The sequence below is a fragment of the Phocoena sinus genome, chromosome 20 (genome assembly GCF_008692025.1).
Source record: "Phocoena sinus isolate mPhoSin1 chromosome 20, mPhoSin1.pri, whole genome shotgun sequence".
Classification (NCBI taxonomy): domain Eukaryota; kingdom Metazoa; phylum Chordata; class Mammalia; order Artiodactyla; family Phocoenidae; genus Phocoena; species Phocoena sinus.
The window spans coordinates 31,322,108-31,345,647 of NC_045782.1; the positions used below are offsets into that span (position 1 = coordinate 31,322,108).

General features: G+C 36.9%; 1 protein-coding gene across 1 annotated transcript in view; it reads left to right on the forward strand.

Moving 5' to 3' along the window:
• Positions 1-23,540, forward strand: part of APPBP2 (amyloid beta precursor protein binding protein 2) — a 71,361-nt gene that overhangs the window by 35,175 nt on the left and 12,646 nt on the right. The window contains exons 4-9 of the mRNA XM_032616762.1: positions 1,879-2,002; positions 16,569-16,737; positions 20,487-20,576; positions 21,817-21,884; positions 21,965-22,070; positions 22,769-22,893. Of these exons, the coding sequence (XP_032472653.1) occupies positions 1,879-2,002; positions 16,569-16,737; positions 20,487-20,576; positions 21,817-21,884; positions 21,965-22,070; positions 22,769-22,893 (682 nt within the window). The remainder of the gene's footprint in view (positions 1-1,878; positions 2,003-16,568; positions 16,738-20,486; positions 20,577-21,816; positions 21,885-21,964; positions 22,071-22,768; positions 22,894-23,540) is intronic.

Sequence of the window (23,540 nt, forward strand, 5' to 3'; positions counted from 1 at the left end):
CTGGTACTAGTGTCTCTCTGATGGGGTGCTGTGAATCAGGTTCTGTAAGTGTTGGAAAACTGCAGCTGGAATTGGCTTACTGAGATGAATTGCCACTGCCAGAGTAAAGAAACATTACCCTGGGACACTGCTGTTAGCGGGGGCGTTGCTGGCAGAAACTGGAAGCTATCAGGGAGTGTCTCTTACTTCTCCAGTCTTACAGTCTTTCTCTCTAGTGCCTTCTTTGGTAGAGACTACTAGGGAGCCAGCTGGCAGAAGAGAAATGTGGTTATAGAGTCCTAGCCCAGTGTCATAGAACAGTCTAGAAGGGTTGGTTTGAAGCTGAGAGATAACAGCCTCATAACCCAGCACAGTGCACAATATGCTGAGGTAATGAGTAGGCGGTTGCTTCATAGGAGTATTATAATCTCATTATTCCAGTCATTCAGTGAGGACCCTAAAATGTCATATTTGGGGGGAAAAAAAAGTGTTCTAAAGCACACTTCTCTCCAGTTAAAGTATTTGTTTCATTTCATATAGCTTTAATTAAACATGAAACACCAGTCTGAGCAAAATATATTTTTTCTTGACCCAGATACTATTGACGCTATTAAGATTAGTTGACACTGTCAAAAAATGTATTAAACTGTTAGGAGTGGGTCAGGAGCCTCTAAAAAGATGGACAGTATCCTAAGGAAATGATGCCCACATGCCCCATGCATTACGACTGTTGGAGGACAGCAGTTTAATTTTTTGCTAAAAAAAAATTAAGATGAGCAAGCACTACTGTCTCTTTTATCTGTCTATCCTCTATGATGTGCTGTTATGCTAAGAAGATTAAGTTTATTCAGATGTCTTTATCCTCTTTGGGATTGGGTATGGAGAGATTGGAAAGTTATGTTTACCCTGCATGATTAAAATGTTAGACAAATCACTAAGTATAGTGGCTAATTAGCTGGAAAATGTCAACTCTTAGGTGATGAAGTACGTTTGGAGGGCTAAAACTTTTTTTTTTAATTCATTTATTTTATTTATTTTTGGCTGCATTGGGTCTTCATTGATGTGCTGGCTTTCTCTAGTTGGGGAGAGCGGGGACTACCCTTCGTTGTGCACAGGCTTCTCATTGCGGTGGCTTCTCTTGCTTCAGAGCAACGGCTCTAGGTGCGCGGGCTTTGTAGCTGTGGCGAGTGGGCTCAGTAGTTGTGGCTTGAGGGCTCTAGAGTGCAGGCTCAGTAGTTGTGGCACACGGGCTTAGTTGCTCCAAGGCATGTGGGATCTTCCCGGACCAGGGATCGAACCCACGTCCCCTGCATAGGCAGGCGGATTCTTAGCCACTGCGCCACCAGGGAAGCCCAAGGCTAAAACTCTTGACTCCTGGGACTTCCTTGGTGGCACAGCAGTTAAGAATCCGCCTGCCAGTGCAGGGGACATGGGTTTGATCCCTGGTTGGGGAAGATCCCACATGCCGCCAAGCAACTAAGCCTGTGCGCCACAGCTGCTGAGCCTGTGTGCCACAACTAATGAAGCCCGCGCACCTAGAGCCTGTGCTCCACAGCAAGAGAAGCCACCGCAACAAGAAGCCCGCGCACCGCAACGAAGAGTAGCCCCTGCTCGCCGCAACTAGAGAAAGCCCGCGCGCAGCAATGAAGACCCAATACAGCTGAAAGTAAAAAACAAAACAAAACAAAAACTCTTTACTCCTTATTCAGGGTCTCAACTTTGATCTAATTTCCCTGGTTTGAGTTCCTTTTTTTTTTTTTAATTTCACAATTAGTATCTTTGTTTCAGACTAAACAGAGGTTTTTTTCATTTTAGGTAATAATCATTGTAAGCATGTCATTTTAGCTTTCAGGTGATTTATTAAATTATCTAAAGTTTTTGGTTTTTCTTGTCCCTTAGGTGGCTTTCTTTCAGATGCAGGCTGGTACAGTGATGCTGAGAAAGTTTTCCTGTCTTGCCTTCAGTTGTGTACTCTACATGATGAGATGCTTCACTGGTTTCGTGCAGTAGAATGTTGTGTGAGGTAAGTTGGAACAGTCCTTTAATTACATGCTGTAATGGTATTAGTGGCTTTTTTAAAAAAAATTATTTATTTATTTTAGGCTGTGTTGGGTCTTTGTTGCTGCATGCAGGCTTTCTCTAGTGCAGTGAGCAGGGGCTACTCTTCGTTGTGGTGTGTGGGCTTCTCCTTGCGGCAGCTTCTCTTGTTGTGGAGCACAGGCTTCAGTAGTTGTGGCGTGCGAGCTCAGTTGTGGCACACGGGTTTAGTTGCTCCGTGGCATGTGGGATCTTCCTGGACCAGGGATCAAACCATTGTCCCCTGCATTGGCAGGCAGATTCTTGACCACTGTGCCATGAGGGAAGTCCCTTGGGTTGTGTGTGTGTGTGTGTGTGTTTTGTTTTGTTTTTACTGTGCTCCGTTTGCATTTCTGGAATTGGACATAACCTGATTAATATTTTACTTCTAAATAACCTTTTTTAAAAAAAATCTTCATTTATTATTTATTTGGCTGCACGGGGTCTTAGTTGCGGCACGCGGGAATCTTCGTTGCTGCTTGCGAGATCTTCGTTGAGGTGTGCGGGATCTTTAGTTGTGGCATGTGGGATCTTTTGTTTTTAGTTGCGGCATGTGGGATCTAGTTCCCTGACCAGGGATTGAACCTGGGCCCCCTGCATTGGGAGCGTAGAGTCCCTAACCTTTCTTTTTTTTTGATGTGGACCTTTTTTTTTTTAAAGTCTTTATTGAATTTGTTACAGTATTGCTTCTGTTTTATGTTTTGGATTTTTGGCTGCGAGTCACCTGGGGTCTTAGCTCCCTGACCAGGGATTGAACCCACACCCCTGCATTGGAAGGTGAAGTCGTTAACCACTGGACAGCCAGGGAAGTTCCCCTAACCTTTCTTTAAAATACATTTTTTAACAGATGTACTTAAATGAAAGGCAAGCAAATCCAGAAGCAACTCTTTGATTTTACTGTCTTTATTATTTTTGTATATGTAACATTTAGTTTTAGCCATTTTCATGCAGGTTTTCTCTCTGTCCCCCCCATTTGATTTGACATTTCTTAAAAATAATTTTTATATGAAACTAAAGGGAAATCAAAATAAAGTTTAAAAAATAACAAAATAATTCTTTGTCCTAAGTTAGCTAGAGTCTGGTCAGTTAACTGAATTGATAGTCTTCTATTTTTTTTGAATAAGGGGTCATATTTTTTTTGTACCTTAGAGGTGAGTTAATTAAATCTGCACCTCTTCAGAGCTAGAATACAGGTTCTTCTATATAAAACCATTGTTGATTTATGCTACCATTGACTAAAGCTCTCTCTGCTCAATCTTTTGAGGCTATTACCCCGTTTTATACAGGGCTTACCTGTGTTAGACAAACATTCAAATCCTGAAGTTAATTTTATAATGTGCAAACTTAATTATAAATAATATTTTAGGAGTTTAGGATAATTTCCCACAGATATTTATGATAAATTATAGTAGCACTTGTGTGCAGAAACTATAAAAGGATTGGTATTGGGCCTGTAATTTGTAGTACTGATAATCTGTGTCATCTTTCCTCCCCACTTCTACCTATCCTAGGAGTAGAAGACTAGACTATCTCATAGGGATTTTAGGGGCTAGCTAAGTGTTTCTTTGTGTATGAACTGTTAATTTAGAACAGAAAACCCATTTTCTATGATTTCATTGTAGATTGCTCTTTCACTGCAAGCAGTCTTTTGACCAAAAGGTGAAACACTTTCTTCTTGTAAGTGCTTGCTTTTTATGCACACAGTCAGAAGATTTATTCCATCCAGATAACTAACATTTCTCCTATCTGTCTGATTTTAAGGCTCTTATATAAATTTTGTATTAATATAACCAAAAGATTTAGTTTTCTCAAAGGACCAGGGCTCCTCTTCTTTTTCCTATCTTGTCATCTTTAGCATGTAGCTCACGTCATTATGTTTGCAAATGCTACGGGCAAGGAGAAGGGCAAAGGGCTCATGCCCGCTGAGTCTGCTTCCTTTTCCTTTTTTTTTTTTTCAGTCAGAAAAAATAGCTTTCCCAGAGGCCTAGCCTTATCTTCTTTACTTATTACCTCTCTTTGAAACTGGGAAACTGGGACACATTCTGCACATCCTCCAACCAGTATAAGGTGGTCTGGAGAGCAAAACATTTTTAACTGTGCATTTTGCTGCCCCAAATGAACTCATGGGTCTACGTTAAGGAAGGAGGAGAGGGGAATGTTGGACAGGTAACTGTAAATACTGTGAGTGCTCGGGCTGTTTTCAGAACAAGCACATGTGAATAGGAAAATACCTGTGCCAAGAAACAAAGCTATTTATACCAGCTTACTGCCTGTATACCTAGACATCTTGTTCTTAAGAATTTTAAATTTCAAAATAAAATTTGCTTCTACACGGCTTTGCTTGCTAAATTCTTGGCCATTACAGCCGTTAAGATAATTTTTATTATTATAGTAGTATTTTTTGAAAAAAAGTTAAATTATTCTTACTTAGCTTTTAACTGATTTGGGAGAGGATTATTTTGGAGAACAGATACTAGTGAAATCCTTTAGCCAATCCCAGGAGCTTTGAGCCTAATGTAACAGTGTGTTTTTAACTTTAATAGCACAAAACCATTTTCTAATCTGGGGTTGGCATGGAAGCAGTATAGAGCAAATGTCAGAGACTCTTCTTGTTAAACCTGGTACCATTTCTCAGTCTTTGTTTTATTCCTTGAAGACTCTGCCTAGTTTTGTTTACTTTACTTGCTTTCTATTTAATAGCTTTGTTTGTTCTGCTCATGTGCGTGTCTATTGCCAAACAAATTGAAAACATATAGAAAACTATGAAGAAGAAAATAAATATTATCTGTAACCCTGCTGCCTAGAAATAACCACAATTATTATTTTGGTGTATTTTGGGGATTTTAAGTGAAAAATGGAACTTCCTGAACTGGAGGGAAAAGACTTGAATCTAGATTGAAAAAGAACCTTGAACCCGAAGCAGGTGAATTTCTTGAAATCCAAGGATAAATAGGAGTTAGAAGCTAAGAGAGAAGAGCAGTATCTCAATTACTGAGAAAATACTACACTTCACAAACTTTTAGGATAAAATTCAAATTTTTCAAATTTGTAGATACCAAATATACCTCCAGGTACTTTATCTGAGGAAAATAGTCAAGGAATATCTCTGACCAAATAAAAGTTCAATAGTAACAAATCTCACGACAGGGGAAGATGGTGTAGAAACAGTGGTAAGCAGTGAATATTGTAATATATAGTTAGACATTATGGAGTGGAAAGAATGAAGAACAAATGGTGAATTTGTAATATGTCTTATGTAAGGATTTTTTTTCAAAGTGGAAATGAAAGGGAAATTTTAGAAATAACAAGACAGAAATTCTCAGTTACCACATACTATTAAATAAATGTAAGATAGGTTTGTTTGTGTTTTTTCCACCTGAAAATTGAAAAAAGAGTTGCCTTACAAAATCCCTCATGTTATGTGATGTTCTTTCAAGTCTCTTGTTTTGAACAACAAAGTACTGTTTGGGAAAGAAATGTTAGCCTGAAACTCAGCCAGTGCCAATACCAGGAAGCTCATAGAGGTCACCTGGCAGAATTTTCTTTTTACAGAAGTAATGGAATTTAACATAATTTAACACAAAATTTAGAATTATTCTAGGGGTCATAACCTTATAGTTGTGTTAGATATCTTTATTAACTGGCTTCTTGAATATTACTTTGAAATGTGATGCATTAAGTGGTTTGGTTGTGGAGGTTATGGGTGTCTACTTATCTTAGGTGGAATGGGAAAGCTCAACTGTCTTAATGCTTTGCAAATGGTTGCTGGTACCTTTGGATAACATTTCTAGGGACATGATACAAGACTCAAAAGTGCTGATTTTCAAGCAAGTGAAAATGTTTTACTCTGAAAAACTGTTAGATGACTCAGAAGTAGTTTGGTGATGATGAAGATAAATGTTTTAAGATGCATGTGAATAGTTTGGGTAACATTTCATAAATTACAAGAAGGAGAATTTTTGAAAATTTAGTTTAGATTTTAAATATGTATTTATAACAACATAAAGATGATTTAAATATTATAAATTTCAAAATGTTACCATATATATCCCTAAAACTTGATGTATTCAAGTTAGCAAAAAACCTTTTTTGGATGGAAAATTGAGGCTCATGTTATTATGTTCAGGTTGCTTGCTGTTGGGCATATATTATATAATAGCCTATTTTAAAAATAAACATTCGGGAAAATGTAGTAGTATGAGAAAGTATTATAAAGGTCTCATCTTGGTAAGGGGAATATGAATGCCTATCATTTAATGTTCAAACATTGTCAGTGCTAGGGAGGGGTATATAATAAATTGACTAATGGAAAAGTACGATAGACATTCCAAATTAGAATAGTGGGAATAGGGGTAAGAATGATTGGAAACTTGTCCAAGGTAGATAGATAAGCAAAGAGAATAGAGGAAATAACTAAGTATGATAACAGAAAAATGTGAAACAATTAAAGCCAAATACAACTATGACCATGTAAATGGGCTCAATTCCCCTATCTAGAAACAGCGACTGCCAAGAAGGTTAAAAAATGAAACCCGGGGACTTCCCTGGTGGTCCAGTGGTTAAGAATCTGCCTTCCAATTCAGGGGACGTGGGTTCTATCCCTGGTCGGGGAACTAAGATCCCACATGCCACAGGGCAGTTAAGCCCACATTCCTCAACTAGAGAGCCCGTGTGCTGCAAACTACAGAGCCCACATGCTCTGGAGCCCATGCACTGCAAATGAAAGATCCCACATGCTGCAAGGCAGATCCCACAACTAAGACCTTATGTAGCCAAAAATTAAAACAATTCTTAAAAAATAATAATAATAAAATAAATAAAAAATGAAAAATGAAACCCAGCTATATATTGTTAAAAGAAAATACCCCTAGACAATAATATTAACAATAAAAGCAGAATTCAGGATAAAAACCATTAGTTGATAAAAAAAGGATATTGATAATGTACAATCCACAAAAAGGTCATAAACCCATGTATAGCAAATAAGATAGTAGCCCTCTACATAAACACAGCACCCTAAAAATACAAAGAATTTGATTAAAAAGATAATCAATACAAAGTCGAGTACCTCCAGGATGGGTTAATTCAGAATTCATAGAGGTTATCAGGGAACTAGGTTTTTTTTCCATCTTCTGGCTCCTCTGTCCCCAGTGATTGTAAGACTGCTGCTGTGGTTTGAGGTATCACATGCAGATTCCACATTGTCCAGCAGAAGAAAGACCATATTTTATCTCTAAATGACAAAGGAGCCTTTCTCAGAAAACACCTAGCTGACGTACCCTTGAGTCTCATTAACCAGAGCTAGGTCATTTGTTGACCTCTGAATCAATCAGTGGCAATCTGAATGGGATCACCATGTTAGTATTGGCTTAAACTAATCATGATTTACTTATGAATCCTATGAGAAAGGGGTCAGTGTCTAACAAAATCAGGGTTCTGCCAACAAGCATGAGATGGGAAAGATGACTTGGTTAGGGAGCCAGCAGTATCTGCTACATCTCACAGTGCTTTGCTTCCCCACTTAAAATTAAAACCACACCAGACAGGTATTTCTTAGAAATACACAAGTTACCTAAACTGACCCAAGAAAGAAATTAAAATTCTGAACAAGCCTATAACAAAGAGATTGAATCAGTAATCAAAAACCTTCCAAAAAAGAAAAGTCCAAGACCAGAAGACTTCAGTAGTGAATTGTACCAAACATTAAAAGAAGATAAGGACTTCCCTGGTGGTCCATTGGTTAAGAATCTGCCTTCCAATGCAGGGGACGCGGGTTCGATCCCTGGTCAAGGAACTAAGATCCCACGTGCTGTGGGGCAACTAAGCCTGAGCACAGCTAGAGAGAAGCCAGTGCGCTGCAACGAAGAGCCCTTTTGCCGCGACGAAAGATCCGCCACCATGATGAAGATTGTGCGTGCTGCAACTAAGACCCGATGCAGCCAAATAAATAAATAAATATTTTTAAAAAATAAAAGAATTAACACCAGTTCTTCCCAAAGTCTTAAAAAAAATCAAGAGGAAGGAACACTTCCTAACTTACTCTATGAGGCCAGCATTAACCTATATCAAAACCAGAAAAAAGACATGAGAAGAAAAAAGAAAAGAAAATTACAGACTAATATCTTCTATCAATATAAATGCAGAAAGTCTCAACAAAATACTAGCAAATCGGATGCAATAGAATATAGAAGGATTATGCACCATTACTAAGTGGGATTTATCCCAGGAACGCAGAGGTGATTCAACCTAAGAAAATTAATGCAGTATACACCACATTAGTAGAATGAAGGGTGAAAACCATGATTATCTCAATTGACACAAAAGACATTTGACAAAATCCAGCACTTTTTCATGATAGAAACATTCAGAAAACTAGGAATAGAGGAACCTTCCTTAATATGATAAAAGGCATTTATGAAAAACCCACAGCTAACATTATATTCAAATCTTCCTCCCTGAGATCAAGCATGTGACAAGGATGCCTGCTTTCACTACTACCATTCATCTTTGTCCTGAAAGTTCTAGCCAAAACAATTAGACAAAAATAAAATAAAATGCATCCGTGTTGGAAAGAAAGAAGTAAAACTATCTCTGTTCACAGGTGAATTGGAATTTGCCAATATTAAAAACTTTTGTACATCAGAGGACATTATCAAGAAAGTGGAAAGACAGCCTATGGAATAGGAGAAATATTTATAAATCATATATCAAATAAGGGTCTAGTATTCAGAATATTTCAAGTACTACAATTCAACAACAATCAACCCAATTAAAAAATGGGTAAGGGATTTGAATAGACATTTCTCCAAAGAAGATATGTAAATGGCCAATAAGCATCATTTGTCATTAGGGAAATGCAAATCAAAAACAATGAAATACAACTTCACATCTGCCAATCTGGCTGTAATGTAAGAAAGAAAAGAAAAGAAAACGAAAGGGGGGGAGGGAAGGAAGGAAGGAGGAACAAGAGAGAGGGAGGGAGGGAGAGCAAAGAAGGAAGGGAGGGAAGGAAGAAACAAAATAAATATTAATAAGAATGGAGAAATTGGAATCCTCATGCATTGCTAATGGGAATGTAAAATGGAGCAGCTGCTATGGAATAGTTTGGTGGTTCCTTAAAAAGCTGAGCAAAAAAAATTACCATATGACCCAGCCGTTTCAGTCCTAAGTATATATATCGCAAAGAATTGAAAACTGGGACACAAACAGATACCTGTGTGTTAGAGTTCATTGCAGAATATTTCACATTAGCCAAAAGGTGGAAATGACCCAAGTATCCATCAACAAAAGAACCCTTAAACAACGTGGGTTTGAACAGCAACTGTCCACTTAATACACGGATTTTTTTTATCCAGTACATACATACTACAGTACTACACGGTCTACTCTTGGTTGAATCCACAGATACAAAGGGCTGGCTGTAAAGTTATATGTGGATTTTTTTTTATTGCCCTGGAGGGTCAGTGTCCCTAACCTCCCCCCACCACGTTGTTCAAGGGTCAACCGCATATACAGTGGAATATTATTCCACCAGTTTTGATGGCTGCTACAACACAGGTGAATTTTGAAAGTAATATTCTGAGTGAAATAAGACAGTTATATAAAGACAAATACTGTATGATTTTACTTAAATACCTAGAATAGACAAATTGATAGAAACGAGAAATAGATTAAAGGTTACCAGGAGCTGGGGGGTGTAAGGAGAGAATGGGAAGCTATTGTATATTATAGTGTGTGTTTGGGGTGATGAAAAGTTATGGAAATGCATGGTGGTGATGGTTGTAAACGTGGTAAATATAATTAATACCACCAAGCTGTACATTTAAAAATGGTTAATATGACAAATTTCATGTTATATATTTCACTACAATTTTTTTAAAAGCCCACCAGTCTTTTTTTTTAATTACCCAACCCTCCCCTTTCAGTTTATCATTTATTTTCTAAAATTCTTAAGTAGTTCATAGAAAAATATGCTTGCATAAGCAGGAGAGAAATTTTTTCCTTTGGGTTTACTTTTAAGATTTTATTTTTGTCATGTCTATCCAATGAGGATCTAACTAGTCATCTTGCTCAATCTTATAGTAAATATATTTATAAACTAGTGACCTCTAGATTTGTATATTTTCCACTTCAAACAATGAATAACCTAACTAATTAAATAGTAATTGCTTTTTTAAATTTATTTTTAAAATTTGCTTATTTATTTATTTTTGGCTGCATTGGGTCTTTGTTCCTGCGCACGGGCTTTCTCTAGTTGTGGCGAGCGTGGGCTACTCTTTGTTGCAGTGCGCAGGCACCTCATTCAGGTGGCTTCTGTTGCGGAGCACGGGCTCTAGGCGACGGGCTTCAATAGTTGTAGCTCGTGGACTCTAGATCGCAGGCTCAGTAGCTTTGGCACATGGGCTTAGTTGCTCCACGGCATGTGGGATCTTCCCGGACCAGGGATCGAACCCATGTCCCCTGCATTGGCAGGTGGATTCTTAACCACTGCACCACCAGGGAGGTCCCATAGTAATTGATTTTGCTAATAGCTATTGATCAAGTAGCTATGATTTTACATTGTCATAAAGATAAAATACTATGGGGCTAGAGGCATATGGGAAATCTCTGTATCTTCTCAGTTTTGCTGTGAATCTAAAACTGCTCTAGAAAATAAAATCTGTCTTTAAAAACTATTAAAATAAAATACTATGCTTACATGGTAGTACCACATTTGGAGAGCCTTGAGAACCTGCCTTTTTATTAGGCTGAACGTTGAGGCAAAATTAGATCCTCAGTTGGACCAAAAGTTTTTTGGATCCTGCATCCTGCTCATTGTCAGCCCAGATGGACACACAGACCCTGAAGAGTCTCCATATGTTAAATTTGCCCTTTTGTTTCAATAGATCATCAGTGGAGACTGGAGAAAATATCAAGCTGTGCTTTTCTGGCATAAAATATGTAGTCTGCTACCCCCACCAATTACTAAATAATTTCCAGAAACTAATTTTTAGGCAGAATACCTATAGTGAAGTTTGCTGGAAATGCAGTTCTTAGTATTGTAGAAATAATTGGTGAGCACTGTTCTTTTCATTTTCTAAATTTAACTTTTTTCTCATTCAGCCATTTGGATAACTATCAAATCTGTATTTCTTATACCAATCCTTTTTTTCTCAAGGGTTTTTTTTCTAGGCTGTTGTAATATCTTCTGTCCTGGTTGCCTTGCTTCCGCTCTTGGCTTTACTATAATCCATTCTCCACACTGCAACCAGAGCAATCTTTGTAGAGTTGCACTGTTCAGTATGGTAGCCATTAACCATATGTGACTATTTAAATTAACATTATGGGACTTCCCTGGTGGCGCAGTGGTTAACAATATGCTGCCAATGCAGGGGACACCGGTTTGAGCCCTGGTCCGGGAAGATCCCACATGCCACAGAGAAACTAAGCCCATGTGCCACAACTACTGAGCCCATGTGCCACAACTACTGAGCCCATGTGCCACAGCTACTGAAGCCCACGCACCTAGAGCCCGTGCTCCACAACAAGAGAAGCCACTGCAATGAGAAGCCCGTGCACCACAACAAAGAGTAGACCCGCTTGCCACAATTGAAGAAAGCCCGCACACAGCAACAAAGACACAATGCAACCAAAAATAAATAAATTTTAAAAATTAAAAAAAAATTAATTAACGTTAAAAATTTAAAGTCAGTCCTCAGTCACACTAGGCAGATTTCAGATACTCAGTAGCCACTTGTGGCTACCAAATTGAGCAGAGCAGGTATAGAACATTTCAGGAAGTTCTATTAGATAGCGTTGTTCTACAGCATAAATCAAGTAATCTCACTTTTGCAACCAAAATGACTTACCATGGCCAGTAAGACCCTATAAAAATCTTTCTTTTCTCTACTTTCTCATCTCTCTTTATATAATCTGTTGTTCAAAATACTCCAGACACATTGGCCTTCTTACTGTTCTTTGATTATGCCAAAACTTTTTTCCCTTTCTCAGGGCCTTTGCACTCGTTATTACTTCTTTTTGGAACATGCTTCCCCCATGATTGCCTCTTCATCATTAAGTGTCAACTCAAATGTTACCTCTGCAAGAGAATTCTTCCCTATCTTCCCTAAGCCCTTCCTTTAAGAAGGCTTTGATCATATCACCCCGTTTTTATCATCTTCGTAGCATTTATCTTTGTCTTACTTAATTGGTGTGTGTCTGCCTAATACACTTTTCCCCACTAGAATGAAGCTTTTTTTTTCTTCCAGCTTTATTGAGATATAATTGACATATAGCACTGTGTAAGTTTAAGGTGTACAACAAAATGATTTGACTTAGATACATTGTGAAATGATTATCACAAGTTTAGTGAGCATCTATCATCTCATATAGATACAAAATTAAAGAAATAGAAAAAATTTTTTTCCTTGTGAGGAAAATTCTTAAGAGTTACTCTTTTTTTTTTTTTTTTTTTAAATTTATTTATTTATTTTTGGCTGTGTTGGGTCTTCTTTTCTGTGAGAGGGCTTTCTCTAGTTTTTTAGCAAGCGGGGGCCACCCTTCATCGTGGTGAGCAGGCGTCTCACTTTCATGGCCTCTCTTGTTGCGGAGCACAGACTCCAGACGCGCAGGCTCAGGCTCAGGAGTTGTGGCTCACGGGCCCAGTTGCTCCGTGGCATGTGGGATCTTCCCAGACCAGGGCTCGAACCCATGTCCCCTGCATTGGCAGGCAGATTCTCAGCCACTGCACCACCAGGGAAGCCCTTAAGAGTTACTCTTAACAACTTTCATGTATAACATACAGTAGTGTTAATTTATCATGTTATAAATTATATCCCTAGTACTTATTTATCTTATAACTGGAAGTTTGTACTTTTTGTCTGCCTTCGTCCGATTCCCCCTCCCCCCACCTCTTACCTTTGTTAATCACAAATCTCTTTTTCAATGAGTTTGTTTTTGATGTATAATTGACCTACAACACTGTGTTGGTTCCTGTTACACAACATAGTGATTCGATATTTCTATACAACTCAAATGATCACCAGATAAGTCTAGTTACATGTGTCACCATACAAAGATATTACAGTTATTGACTGTATTTCCCATGCTGCACATTTCATACCTGTGACTCATTTATTTTGCAGCTGGAAGTTTGTACCTCTTAATCTCCCTCACCTATTTCTTTCCCTACCCGCTTCCCCTCTGGTAACCACCTGTTCATTCTCTTTGTCTGTAACTCTGTTTCTGTTTTGTTATGTTCATTTGTTTTGTTTTTTAGATTCCACCTATAAGTGAAGTCATACAGTATTTGTCTTTCTCTGTCTGACTTATTTCACTTGGCATAATACCCTCTGGTTCCATCCATGTTGTCATAGATGGCAAGGTTTCATTCTTTTTTATGGCTAATATTCCATCGTGTATATATATCACATCTTCTTTATCCATTATCTGTTGATGGGCACTTAGGTAGCTTCCGTAATTTGGCTGTTGTAAATAATGCTGCAATGAGCATAGGGGTGCGTATATCTTTTCTAATTAGTGTTTTTGTTTTCTTTGGGTAAATACCCAGGATCTTTGCCCATTTTTTAATGGGGTTGTTTGTTTTGTTGATGTTGAGTTTTATGGGTTCTTTGTATATTTTGGATATTAACCCCTTACCAGATATATTGTTTGCAAGTATCCTCTCCCATTCAGTAGGTGGCCTTTTTGGGTTTTTGATAGTTTTCCTTGCTGTGCAAAAGCTTTGTAGTTTGATGTGGTCCCATTTGTTTACTTTTGATTTTGTTTCCCTTGCCTGAGGAGATATATTCAAAAAAAAAAATTACTAAGACTGATGTCAGAGAGCTTACTACCTATGTTTTCTTCTAGAAGTTTTATGGTTTCAAGACTTAACACTTAAGCCTTTAATCCATTTTGAACTTATTTTTTATGATATAAGCAAGTAGTCCAGTTTGATTCTTTTGCATGTAGCTGTCCAGTTTTCTCAACACCATTTATTGAAGAGGCTGTCTTTCCCCCATTGTATAGTGCCTCCATTATTAGAATGAAGCTTCTTATGGTCATGGATTCTTTCTCTCCTGTTTACCACTATATCCCTTGCACCTAGAGAAATAGAAATGACTGACACATATAGGTGTTCAGTCAATACTTGACTATGAGAGTCTCTGAAAACTTTATCATCTGAAGTATATATTTCTTTTTACTATAATATTTTACTAAATTTCACTTTTTTTTCATAGTGACAGGGATCATTGCAGACTGCTTGGTCATTAGATCAGCAATTTGACTGTCAAGTGATATTGTCTCTTTATTCTGTATGAGTATACTTACTTTAGCATGAAAAGTTGCCTGTATACAAAACATATTTTTTCTACTTTTATATTTCTGCTTTAAAATATAAATCTAATCAACTCACTGTTCTAGAGTTGCCTGATAATTATATTTATTTCTTCTTTAAGTTGAAATTTTGTAATATGAAAGATACTCCATTCAGATTGTTTCTGGCCGCACTGGGTCTTCATTGCGGTGTGCGGGCTTCTCTGGTTGTGACGTGTGGGCTCAGTAGTTGTGGTGTGCAGGCTCTCTGGTTGTGGTACTCGGGCTCCAGAGTGCTCAGGCTCAGTAGTTGTGGCGTGCGGGCTTAGTTGCCCTGTGGCATGTGGGGTCTTAGTTCCCCAACCACGGATCGAGCCCACGTCCCCTGCATTGGAAGTCTGATTCTTAATCACTGGGCCACCAGGGAAATCCCCAGAACTTTTTATTAACTTCAATACTGTATTATTTTATTTGAGGGCTTTAGTCTTTTCTAAAAGCAGGTAACTGTATTGTGAGTGTTGGGAGGATACACAGTGGCGTTGTGTAATATTTGCCACCTTATTGAATAGTACTGATAATTTAAAATTACTCTCTTTTAGAATAGACTGGTGGCTGCCAAGGGGGGAGGGGAGCGGGAGAGGGATGGATTGGGAGTTTGTGATTAGCAGATGCAAACTGGTATATATAGAATGGATAAACAACAGGTCTTACTGTATAGCACAGGGAACTATATTCAGTATCCTGTGATTAAACCATAATGGAAAAGGATATGAAAAAGAATGTATATATATATATATATATATATATATATATATGTATATATGTATAACAGAGTCACTTTGCTGTATAGCAGTAATTAACACAACATTGTAAATCAGCTGGACTTCAATTTTTAAAAAAGGAAATTAAAAGTACTCTCTTTTTTCTCACTGTACAACGGAATGATAGACATCAGAAGATTGTTAAGAATGTTTCTCATCTTGGATCATTGATCTGTTAATATTTTTGGAATAGATACAAAAATTAGATTTTAAGTATCTGGGTTTTATTTAATACTCCTGAAGAATGCTTCCTAACCTCTTCATACTTGGTTTTCTTTTTTTAATACTTGGTTTTCTTTTAAATTACGTTTATATTTTGTTCCATCTCAGGGCTGAGCATTTTCAGAAAATTGTCATGATATATGGACATAATGTTTAGCATGATATATGGACATAATGTTTTAGCCAACATTATAATAGATACATAAATATATGTCCAGTCCTCACTCTGTTCTCCTGTCTTGTATGGTCTGTACAGATGTATAGTCTGTTGCTATCTTGACCTCATTCTGACCTAAAGCATTTTACTACTCTTACATATCACTAGGTAGCATGGTTTTGGGACTTCCCTGGTGGTCCAGTGGGTAACATTCTGCACTTCCAGTTCGGGGTGTCCGGGTTCGATCCCTGGTTGGGGAACTAGATCCCACATGCATGCTGTAACTATGAGTTCACATGACGCAACTAAGAGTCCGCATGCCGCAACTAAAGATCCTACGTGCCACAACTAAGACCCAGTGCAGCCTAAATAAATAAATATTTTTTTAAAAACCAACAACAACTAGATAGCATGGTTTTACAGATACTTTGTGTAAAGAATTCTGTATTTTTCCACCATAGAGGATAAAGGTTATAAAAGAAAGAACTGGCAGTACCACTATTTTCAGTGAACTTATCTTACTGGAAAGATAAGTAAAAACAACTTTTATGAAGCAACATAAAATGAGTGGTAACTGACCAAGGGTTGCACGAATATACTAAAAAAAAGGATGGAAAGTAATGGTAGGTAATAGAATTTCATGTTGATTTTTATTGTCTTCATTGTTTTCGAAATTTTTTATAATGAAACTGCATTACTTTGGGATTTGGAACACAAAGAATTAAGTGATAGATGTAGCACGTGGTAAGTCACAAATACACAAAATACTTAGAGAAGATAAGGAATCAAAGTTGGATGAGATAACCATAGGTAGCTTTCTGGAACGAGCATATACTTTTTTCTGTGCATTAGTTGGTCCCAGCTTCAGCCGGATGGTTGTTTTCCAGTGCTGCCTCATTTCTTCTGTCTCACGACCTTAACTCATTTGGGTGCTACATAGTGATCAGTAAGAGGTTATCAGTTCTCCCATGCTGGAAATAGCTATCAGAAATAGAGTAATGTTATTTGTGCTTCTGCAGATTGCTTCATGTGCGAAATGGAAATTGCAAATATCATTTGGGTGAAGAAACATTTAAGTTAGCTCAGACATACATGGATAAACTCTCAAAACATGGCCAGCAAGCAAACAGAGCTGCACTCTATGGAGAACTGTGTGCACTCCTATTTGCAAAAAGTCACTATGATGAGGTGAGTGTTTTGAAGAACGTTTCACTGTGACCAGTAAGTATCTATAAAACAAAAGATACATCATATAATGTCATATTTGTTTTAATAGATCTCATTTTGACATATTAGGTTTACTTAGAGCAATATACATTTGTAATGGAATATTTTAAATTAGGCAAAAGGATTATTCTGTGAGATGGATTTTAAACATACATATACAGTTTAGAGCCTGTTTTTGTTTTTAATTTGACCAAATGTATCTCTGCATAAATTATTTTGAGGGCATGCTCTGTTAAATGAACCTTTAATAGGTGCTTTTTAATTGGATGTGTAGCTCTGGGTGAATTCTCATAACTTGAAGGCATTCATTTCAGTGGGAACCTAGATTTTATTTATACTTTATTGCATTGTTTTGCTTCTGTCTCTTCATTATGAGAAAGATAGCCTCATTCTTGGCTTTATACTGTTAAATTAAGGCTTTGGAGCTAATGAATACATAGTTGAGAAGTGAGCTGTGTAAGCTTAACTCCTTTATTTATGGAAGGATATCATAATTACTTTATGCTGTCAGATAGCTGTCATTTAGCTTTCATATTTTAAAATTATCCCTATCTCAATTTTTACCCTGTAATATAAATACGTGTATGTTCCATATTTAAAAGAAAGTCACCATTAGAAGTGAAACTGGAGAATTCTAGAATAATTGTGAAGTGATGTTTACAATCCCAGTGCTAGGATCATCCTGCTTTTAATATCTAAGAGATATCATCAGGGAATGCATTTGTTGAATCGTATGGTGAGAGTATACGTTTTTTAAGGAGCTGCCAAACTGTCTGTACCGGTGTACATCCCACCAGTGATGAATGAGAGCTCCTGTTGCTCCATATCCTTGCTAGCATTTGGTGTTGTCAGTGTTTTAGATTTTTGCCGTTCTAACAGGCATGCCTCATTGTTTACATTAACTATTTTTGAAAGCTTAACAATTCATTATAAGATGAGTAAGTTCTGAGGATCTAACGTACAGTGTGGTGACTATAGTTAATACTGTATTGTGTATTTGAAATTTGCTAAGAGTAGATCTTAAGTGTGCTCATCACACACAAAAAAGGTAACAGTGTGAGGTGATGGATGTGTTAATTAGATTGTGATAATCATTTCACAGTGTATATGTCTATCAAGTCATCATGAACACCTTAAATATATACAATTTTTATTTGTCAGTTATATGTCAGTAAAGTTGGGGGGAAACTTTTTTAAGTCATTAAGTGTATGTGTTAAAATCTAAAATCCTTATCAGTGTGCCGTCATTTTCTCAGGAGGTTTATGTAAGTTCTTCGGTTATTTTTGATGCTGAATTCCTGTGTCTGCTGAACTCGTTCTGTCGATGGATTATTTTGCCGCCCCTTTTATGCAGAGTATTCCATAGCTTATTGACCCAGATATAGAATTTGGCCCCTTTCTATGATTTCCACACACCAAAAACAAAGAACCCCATTCACAGAGGGCCTTTGTGTGGATAGCCTTTACTAGAAATGAGAATGAAGTAAGCAGCAACAGTTCAAGTATTAGAAATGCCTGCCTTAAAAGTTCTTCTAGGAATTGCCTGGCGGTCCAGTGGTTAGGACTCAGTGCTTTCATTGCCGGGGCCCCGGGGTTCAGTCCCTGATTGAGGAGCTAAGATCCCACAAGCCGCATGGTACACCCAAAAGAAAAAAAAAATTCTTCAGGTGCCCCACCATCTTTTTATCTCTCTACATATGTCCTCCTCATCTTGGCCATCTCCGTTTCCCCTTTCATTGTTTCTTTTCATCCTCGTTTTTCATACTGCCCTGCATCCTTCTTTCTGTTCTGTAAAGTGAGTCATGTCTTGCCATTTTTTTACTCATGTACTCAGCTCCAGACCCACCTTAATATGTCCAGACTCACCGATGTATTCAGTGGAAGAAAAGTACTTTTTATTCACCAGTTTCCATTTTCTTTCTTTCTTTTTTTAATATTTATTTTTATTTATTTACTTATTTTGGCTGCACTGGGTCTTCATTGCGGCACTCAGGATCCTCGCTGCGGCGTGTTTAGTTGCGGCATGCGGGCTCATAGTTGCCTCATGTGGGATCTAGTTCCCCATCCAGGGATCGAACCCAGGGCTCCTGCATTGGGAGGGCAGAGTCTTACCCACTGGACCACGAGGGAAGTCCCACCAGTTTCCACTTTCTTTACTAGGCAGTTACTATTTAATTGACGGTTATTTTCTTTCTGAACATTTGAATTGGGGTGTCGTACTGTGTCTTATTCATGATCTTTGCAACTCGCACATTCATGAGGAATATTTAAGTCTATAGATGTTTCTTGGATAATCTTGATAGTTTATAAATTTGTCATTGTATCTACAGAAAGAAAAGTACACAAATCTTGAGGATATATCAATAGTTTGATGAATTATCACCATATTCTGTTATTAGTCCATGTAGGCTAGGTTTTGCTAAGGTAGTATCAACCTCCAAACAGCACTGACTTGGAATAATAAAAGTTTATATCTTGCTCATGCTACATCCCATCTTGGGATCTCTGTGGCTCTGCTTAACATCCCATCTATACTTTGATCAAAACCCTGCATTGTGGAACAGCCTGTATCTAGAACATTACCAGCCTTGAGCAGAGGCAGAAGCATTATGGGGAAGGGATTACTGGTTCTTAGAGCTTTCTCCCAGAAATGCCATGTTTCACCTCTGCTTATATTTTAATTAATATTTTGGCTAAAGGAACTCACATAACCATTCTCGTCTTTAATGTGGAAGGGAACTTTATCTTTCCCCGAAGAGGGGCAGTAAATATTTAAAAGCAGTATTACTTACAACTTACCACAGATTTTACCTTCTTATTCTGGAACAAAATCAGCTTATTTAGTATTTTACAAACAAATCAGATTTTTTGGCCTAAATCTCATATATTTCCTTTTTGTATCAAAATTGCTTCTGAATAGCTACATCTTTTAGGTGGAATGGAAGAGATGGAAGCTTACAGAGGAAAACAAATGTTTACTTTCTAATATTTTCAATTTGTTTTCCCCACATTTTTTGTGATCCCTTCATAATATTATTTTGTTTCTTTGAAGCAGTTCTTTCTATCTATAAAGTAATTTATTTTGCTTTCTTTCCCCACTAAGCACTAGGAGACGAAGGACATTTTCTGTTGTGCTCCCCAGTAGATACCTATGTGCCAGCACATTGCCTAGTACTTAACCTCTCTGCACCTCATTTTCCTATAATAATAGTACATATCTCAAAGGGGTGTTGTGTCAATTAAATGTGTGTGTTAGTGCACATAAAGTGCTTAGAACAATTATTGGCACAAAGTAAGCACTCAACTAAACAAGCAATTAAGATACAAAATACTAAGTGTTACAGTAGGGGAAGGAAAGTACAGGAAACCTAGCCTAGGGCTGAAACCTGAAGGACAACTTAAGTGGTTTAAGGGGTCGGAGGGCGGAGGGGAATGTATTTTAAGGCAGAGGGAACGGTATGTGCAAAGGCTTCTGGGCCACAAAGAACATGCCTCTGATTTCCTGAATATGTGTCACATATCCAAAGAAAAATGTAACAAACTTACACTTTCAAGAAGACTCAGCCTCTGAGAGAAAATTTTAAGTGTAAATATTTTATATGTGTTCTTATTCAAGTACTTGTAAGCTGCAGGAAAAATTCATAATCACTTCATTAAATATTGTCAATTTGATATATCACAGGTTTTGCTCTTCTGTAAATATTTTTTAGGCATACAAATGGTGCATTGAGGCAATGAAAGAAATCACAACAGGCTTACCAGTCAAAGTCGTGGTGGATGTTTTAAGACAAGCTTCTAAGGTGAATATAAAGTTGAAATTATTAAATGGATTATAGGATTAGTAAGCTTTAAATTTGTGTAAATTAACCTACTATTTAACAAATCAGGTATTGCATACTCATGCATAACAAAGTCTATTTTCTAAGTTTCTCTGCTCAGTTTTAGAGGTCCGGCTTCTTTCTTAAACCTTTACAGCAACCTGAATTCCTTATGTCATGGTTGTATGGGCTTTCGTCACTTTTCTCCTAAAAAATAGCCTGGTATTAAATCTTTTAGTCACAGTATTGGCAGTGTCACAGTGTGATAGCTTTTTTTTCTTGACTTGGTAGGCAATACTTATTTGATTTTTACTCTAGTTTCTTCTTACTCTGTAAAAAAAATGCATTAAGTCTTTGAAGCCATTTAGTAATATTTAAAAATTGCTGCTTTGGTACACTGAGGCTTTGAAGCATTGATGTACTTTTCAGACATACTCTTTCTACCCAGAGGTTTTTCAGTTTTGAATATTCCATTTTGGTTGGTTTTACTTATGGAAATTTCAATTAGAATAATTATTCTAAAATTATAGATTTAGAAGAGTTTTAAGATTTCTGCGAAATTTATGAAATAAGTCATTTTAGAGCAAGTAAACAGCATAAATATTCAGGTTATTATTAGAACTAGAAGAGACATTAATATGTTTTTAATTAATTTAAAACATTGAATATACATTTAATATAAAGACAGCTTAATATATATGCAAGATTTACATTTCTGTATGTAAATAATATTTACAGTTAAAGACGACTGGCTGTCTCATGAATCAAAATATTTTAAGAAGTAATAGGAATACTTGGAATTCTGTGCATTTAAAAGTTATTAGATGGAAAACTACAAAATAGTTGTAAGCCACTGTAGAACGGGGATATAAATAAGTACCTTAGAAAATAATACGGTGAACCCTCCCCGCCTCTGTTTTAATAATATGTAAGGATGGGAATGTACCAGCTTTTTAAGGTAACTTTGTTATAACAGGTTTGTTCTGGGCATGACTATCAAAATTTTAAGTTTTGTAATTTCCCAGGATATGTACAGATCTGTTTATAATGGAGTTTTCAAATACTTGGAAGGAAATAAATTACAAATAGAATCATTCTATTTATGTTTGAAGATGCTTTTTTCAACCATTATAGTTTGACTATATCAACATAAGCCATACTTGTTTCAACACACTAATTAACTGTTTCAGAGTTATTTAACAATTTTTCACTTTATCTTTAGGCTTGTGTTGTAAAACGTGAATTTAAGAAGGCAGAACAGTTAATTAAGCATGCAGTGTATTTGGCACGGTAGGTGATTGTTATTAAAAATACCATTTCAAATTGTTTCTTTCTACTTTATATCCTAATAGTTTTGTATCTTTTTATAGGGATCATTTTGGATCCAAACACCCAAAATATTCTGATACACTGCTAGATTATGGGTTCTACTTACTCAATGTAGATAACATCTGTCAGTCTGTTGCAATTTATCAGGTATGTTAATAGTTACACTTTTTTTCTTTCAACCTAAATTGACTTGCGGACCTGTAATTTGTGATGTACAAACCACTGTCTAAAAATAACTCTTTCTGAGCCCTTCCTCATATATGGTACTCCATTATTTTACTAAATAATACCTAGAAGGCTTAAAACTTAATGTTTTAGGAATTAGTATCATCCAGGAAAAAAGTTCGGGTGTTGTGGGTCAGTATTTAAGAGTAGTTTTCCATTTTTCATTTACCGAGATGATGGCTTGTCTTTGTTGTTGATTTAGCTCATATCATTATAGCTGCCTTTGTAGTAGCAAGGAGGCTTGATAGCAATTATTTTAGGCCTTATCTCAGTCAGTCTCAGGAAAATGATGTGTTATGCCATCACTCTGGACAAGGTATCCTTGATTTTATAGTTTACTTCCGAAGAGGACATAGAGAAAAACACTAATGTAATTCCTAAGACATGTGAGTGATTTTATTATTAAGCCATTGCCTTTTAAGTCAAACTTAACTCTTTAGAAAATCAGGCTGTAGGTGAATTTTATGTTCTGTTGTGATTTAAATACAGCAGGACTTTTTTCAAAACTGATGGGATTGAGTATATAGAATCTATATTTAAATTACTAGGATGCTTAATTTAACTGGGTAGTGTCTTTTAAGGATTCACAGTGTTACCAGTTATTCTCATGACTCTTTCAGGCAGCCCTTGACATTCGGCAGTCGGTGTTTGGTGGCAAAAATATCCATGTAGCAACAGCTCACGAAGACTTGGCTTATTCTTCATATGTTCACCAGTATAGCTCTGGGAAATTTGACAATGCACTGTAAGTTCCACTTTCCTTTTCAGTGAGGGATTAACTACTGTTGCTATATTTTGTTTTGTTTTTTCCTAATGCAATACTTTTCAGTGTATCTTATGGATTAAATTTGTCCTCCTGGAACTTGAACAAGATACCTAAAATGTTCTTGAAGTCATTTAAAATCATATCAATTTATAAGCCATTTGTTTAGATCTTATGTGGTTTAACGTTGAGACATAGATCTCCATATAGAATATGACTTATTTTTTAAGTGTCTCCTTCAGTAATTTTTCTTTGACTAATACAGTAGTGTCTGGTTAAATGACAGACTTAACCTAAAAACTTGCTCATAACATGCAGAAATACTGAATAATGTAACAATCATCTTTTTAAATACATAACGGAGCTTGTAAGATAGAGAAGAAATCCCCAAGGGCCAGTAATGGACTAAAATCCAAAAAGGGTAGGCATGAACTACAGTATGAGTGTTCTGGGGTGGAAAGGCTTAGAAGGCTTAGAAGTTTCTGTAACCTTGGTTGAACAGCAATCCTGGGTTTAAGAGACAAGGCATTTAGCCCATAGGAAGCAGTGGCTTAGAAGTGAAACCCTCACATGAAGCCAAGATCAAGGCTACACCCTCGGAGAAAGAGTAGACTAGGGGAAAAAACTGC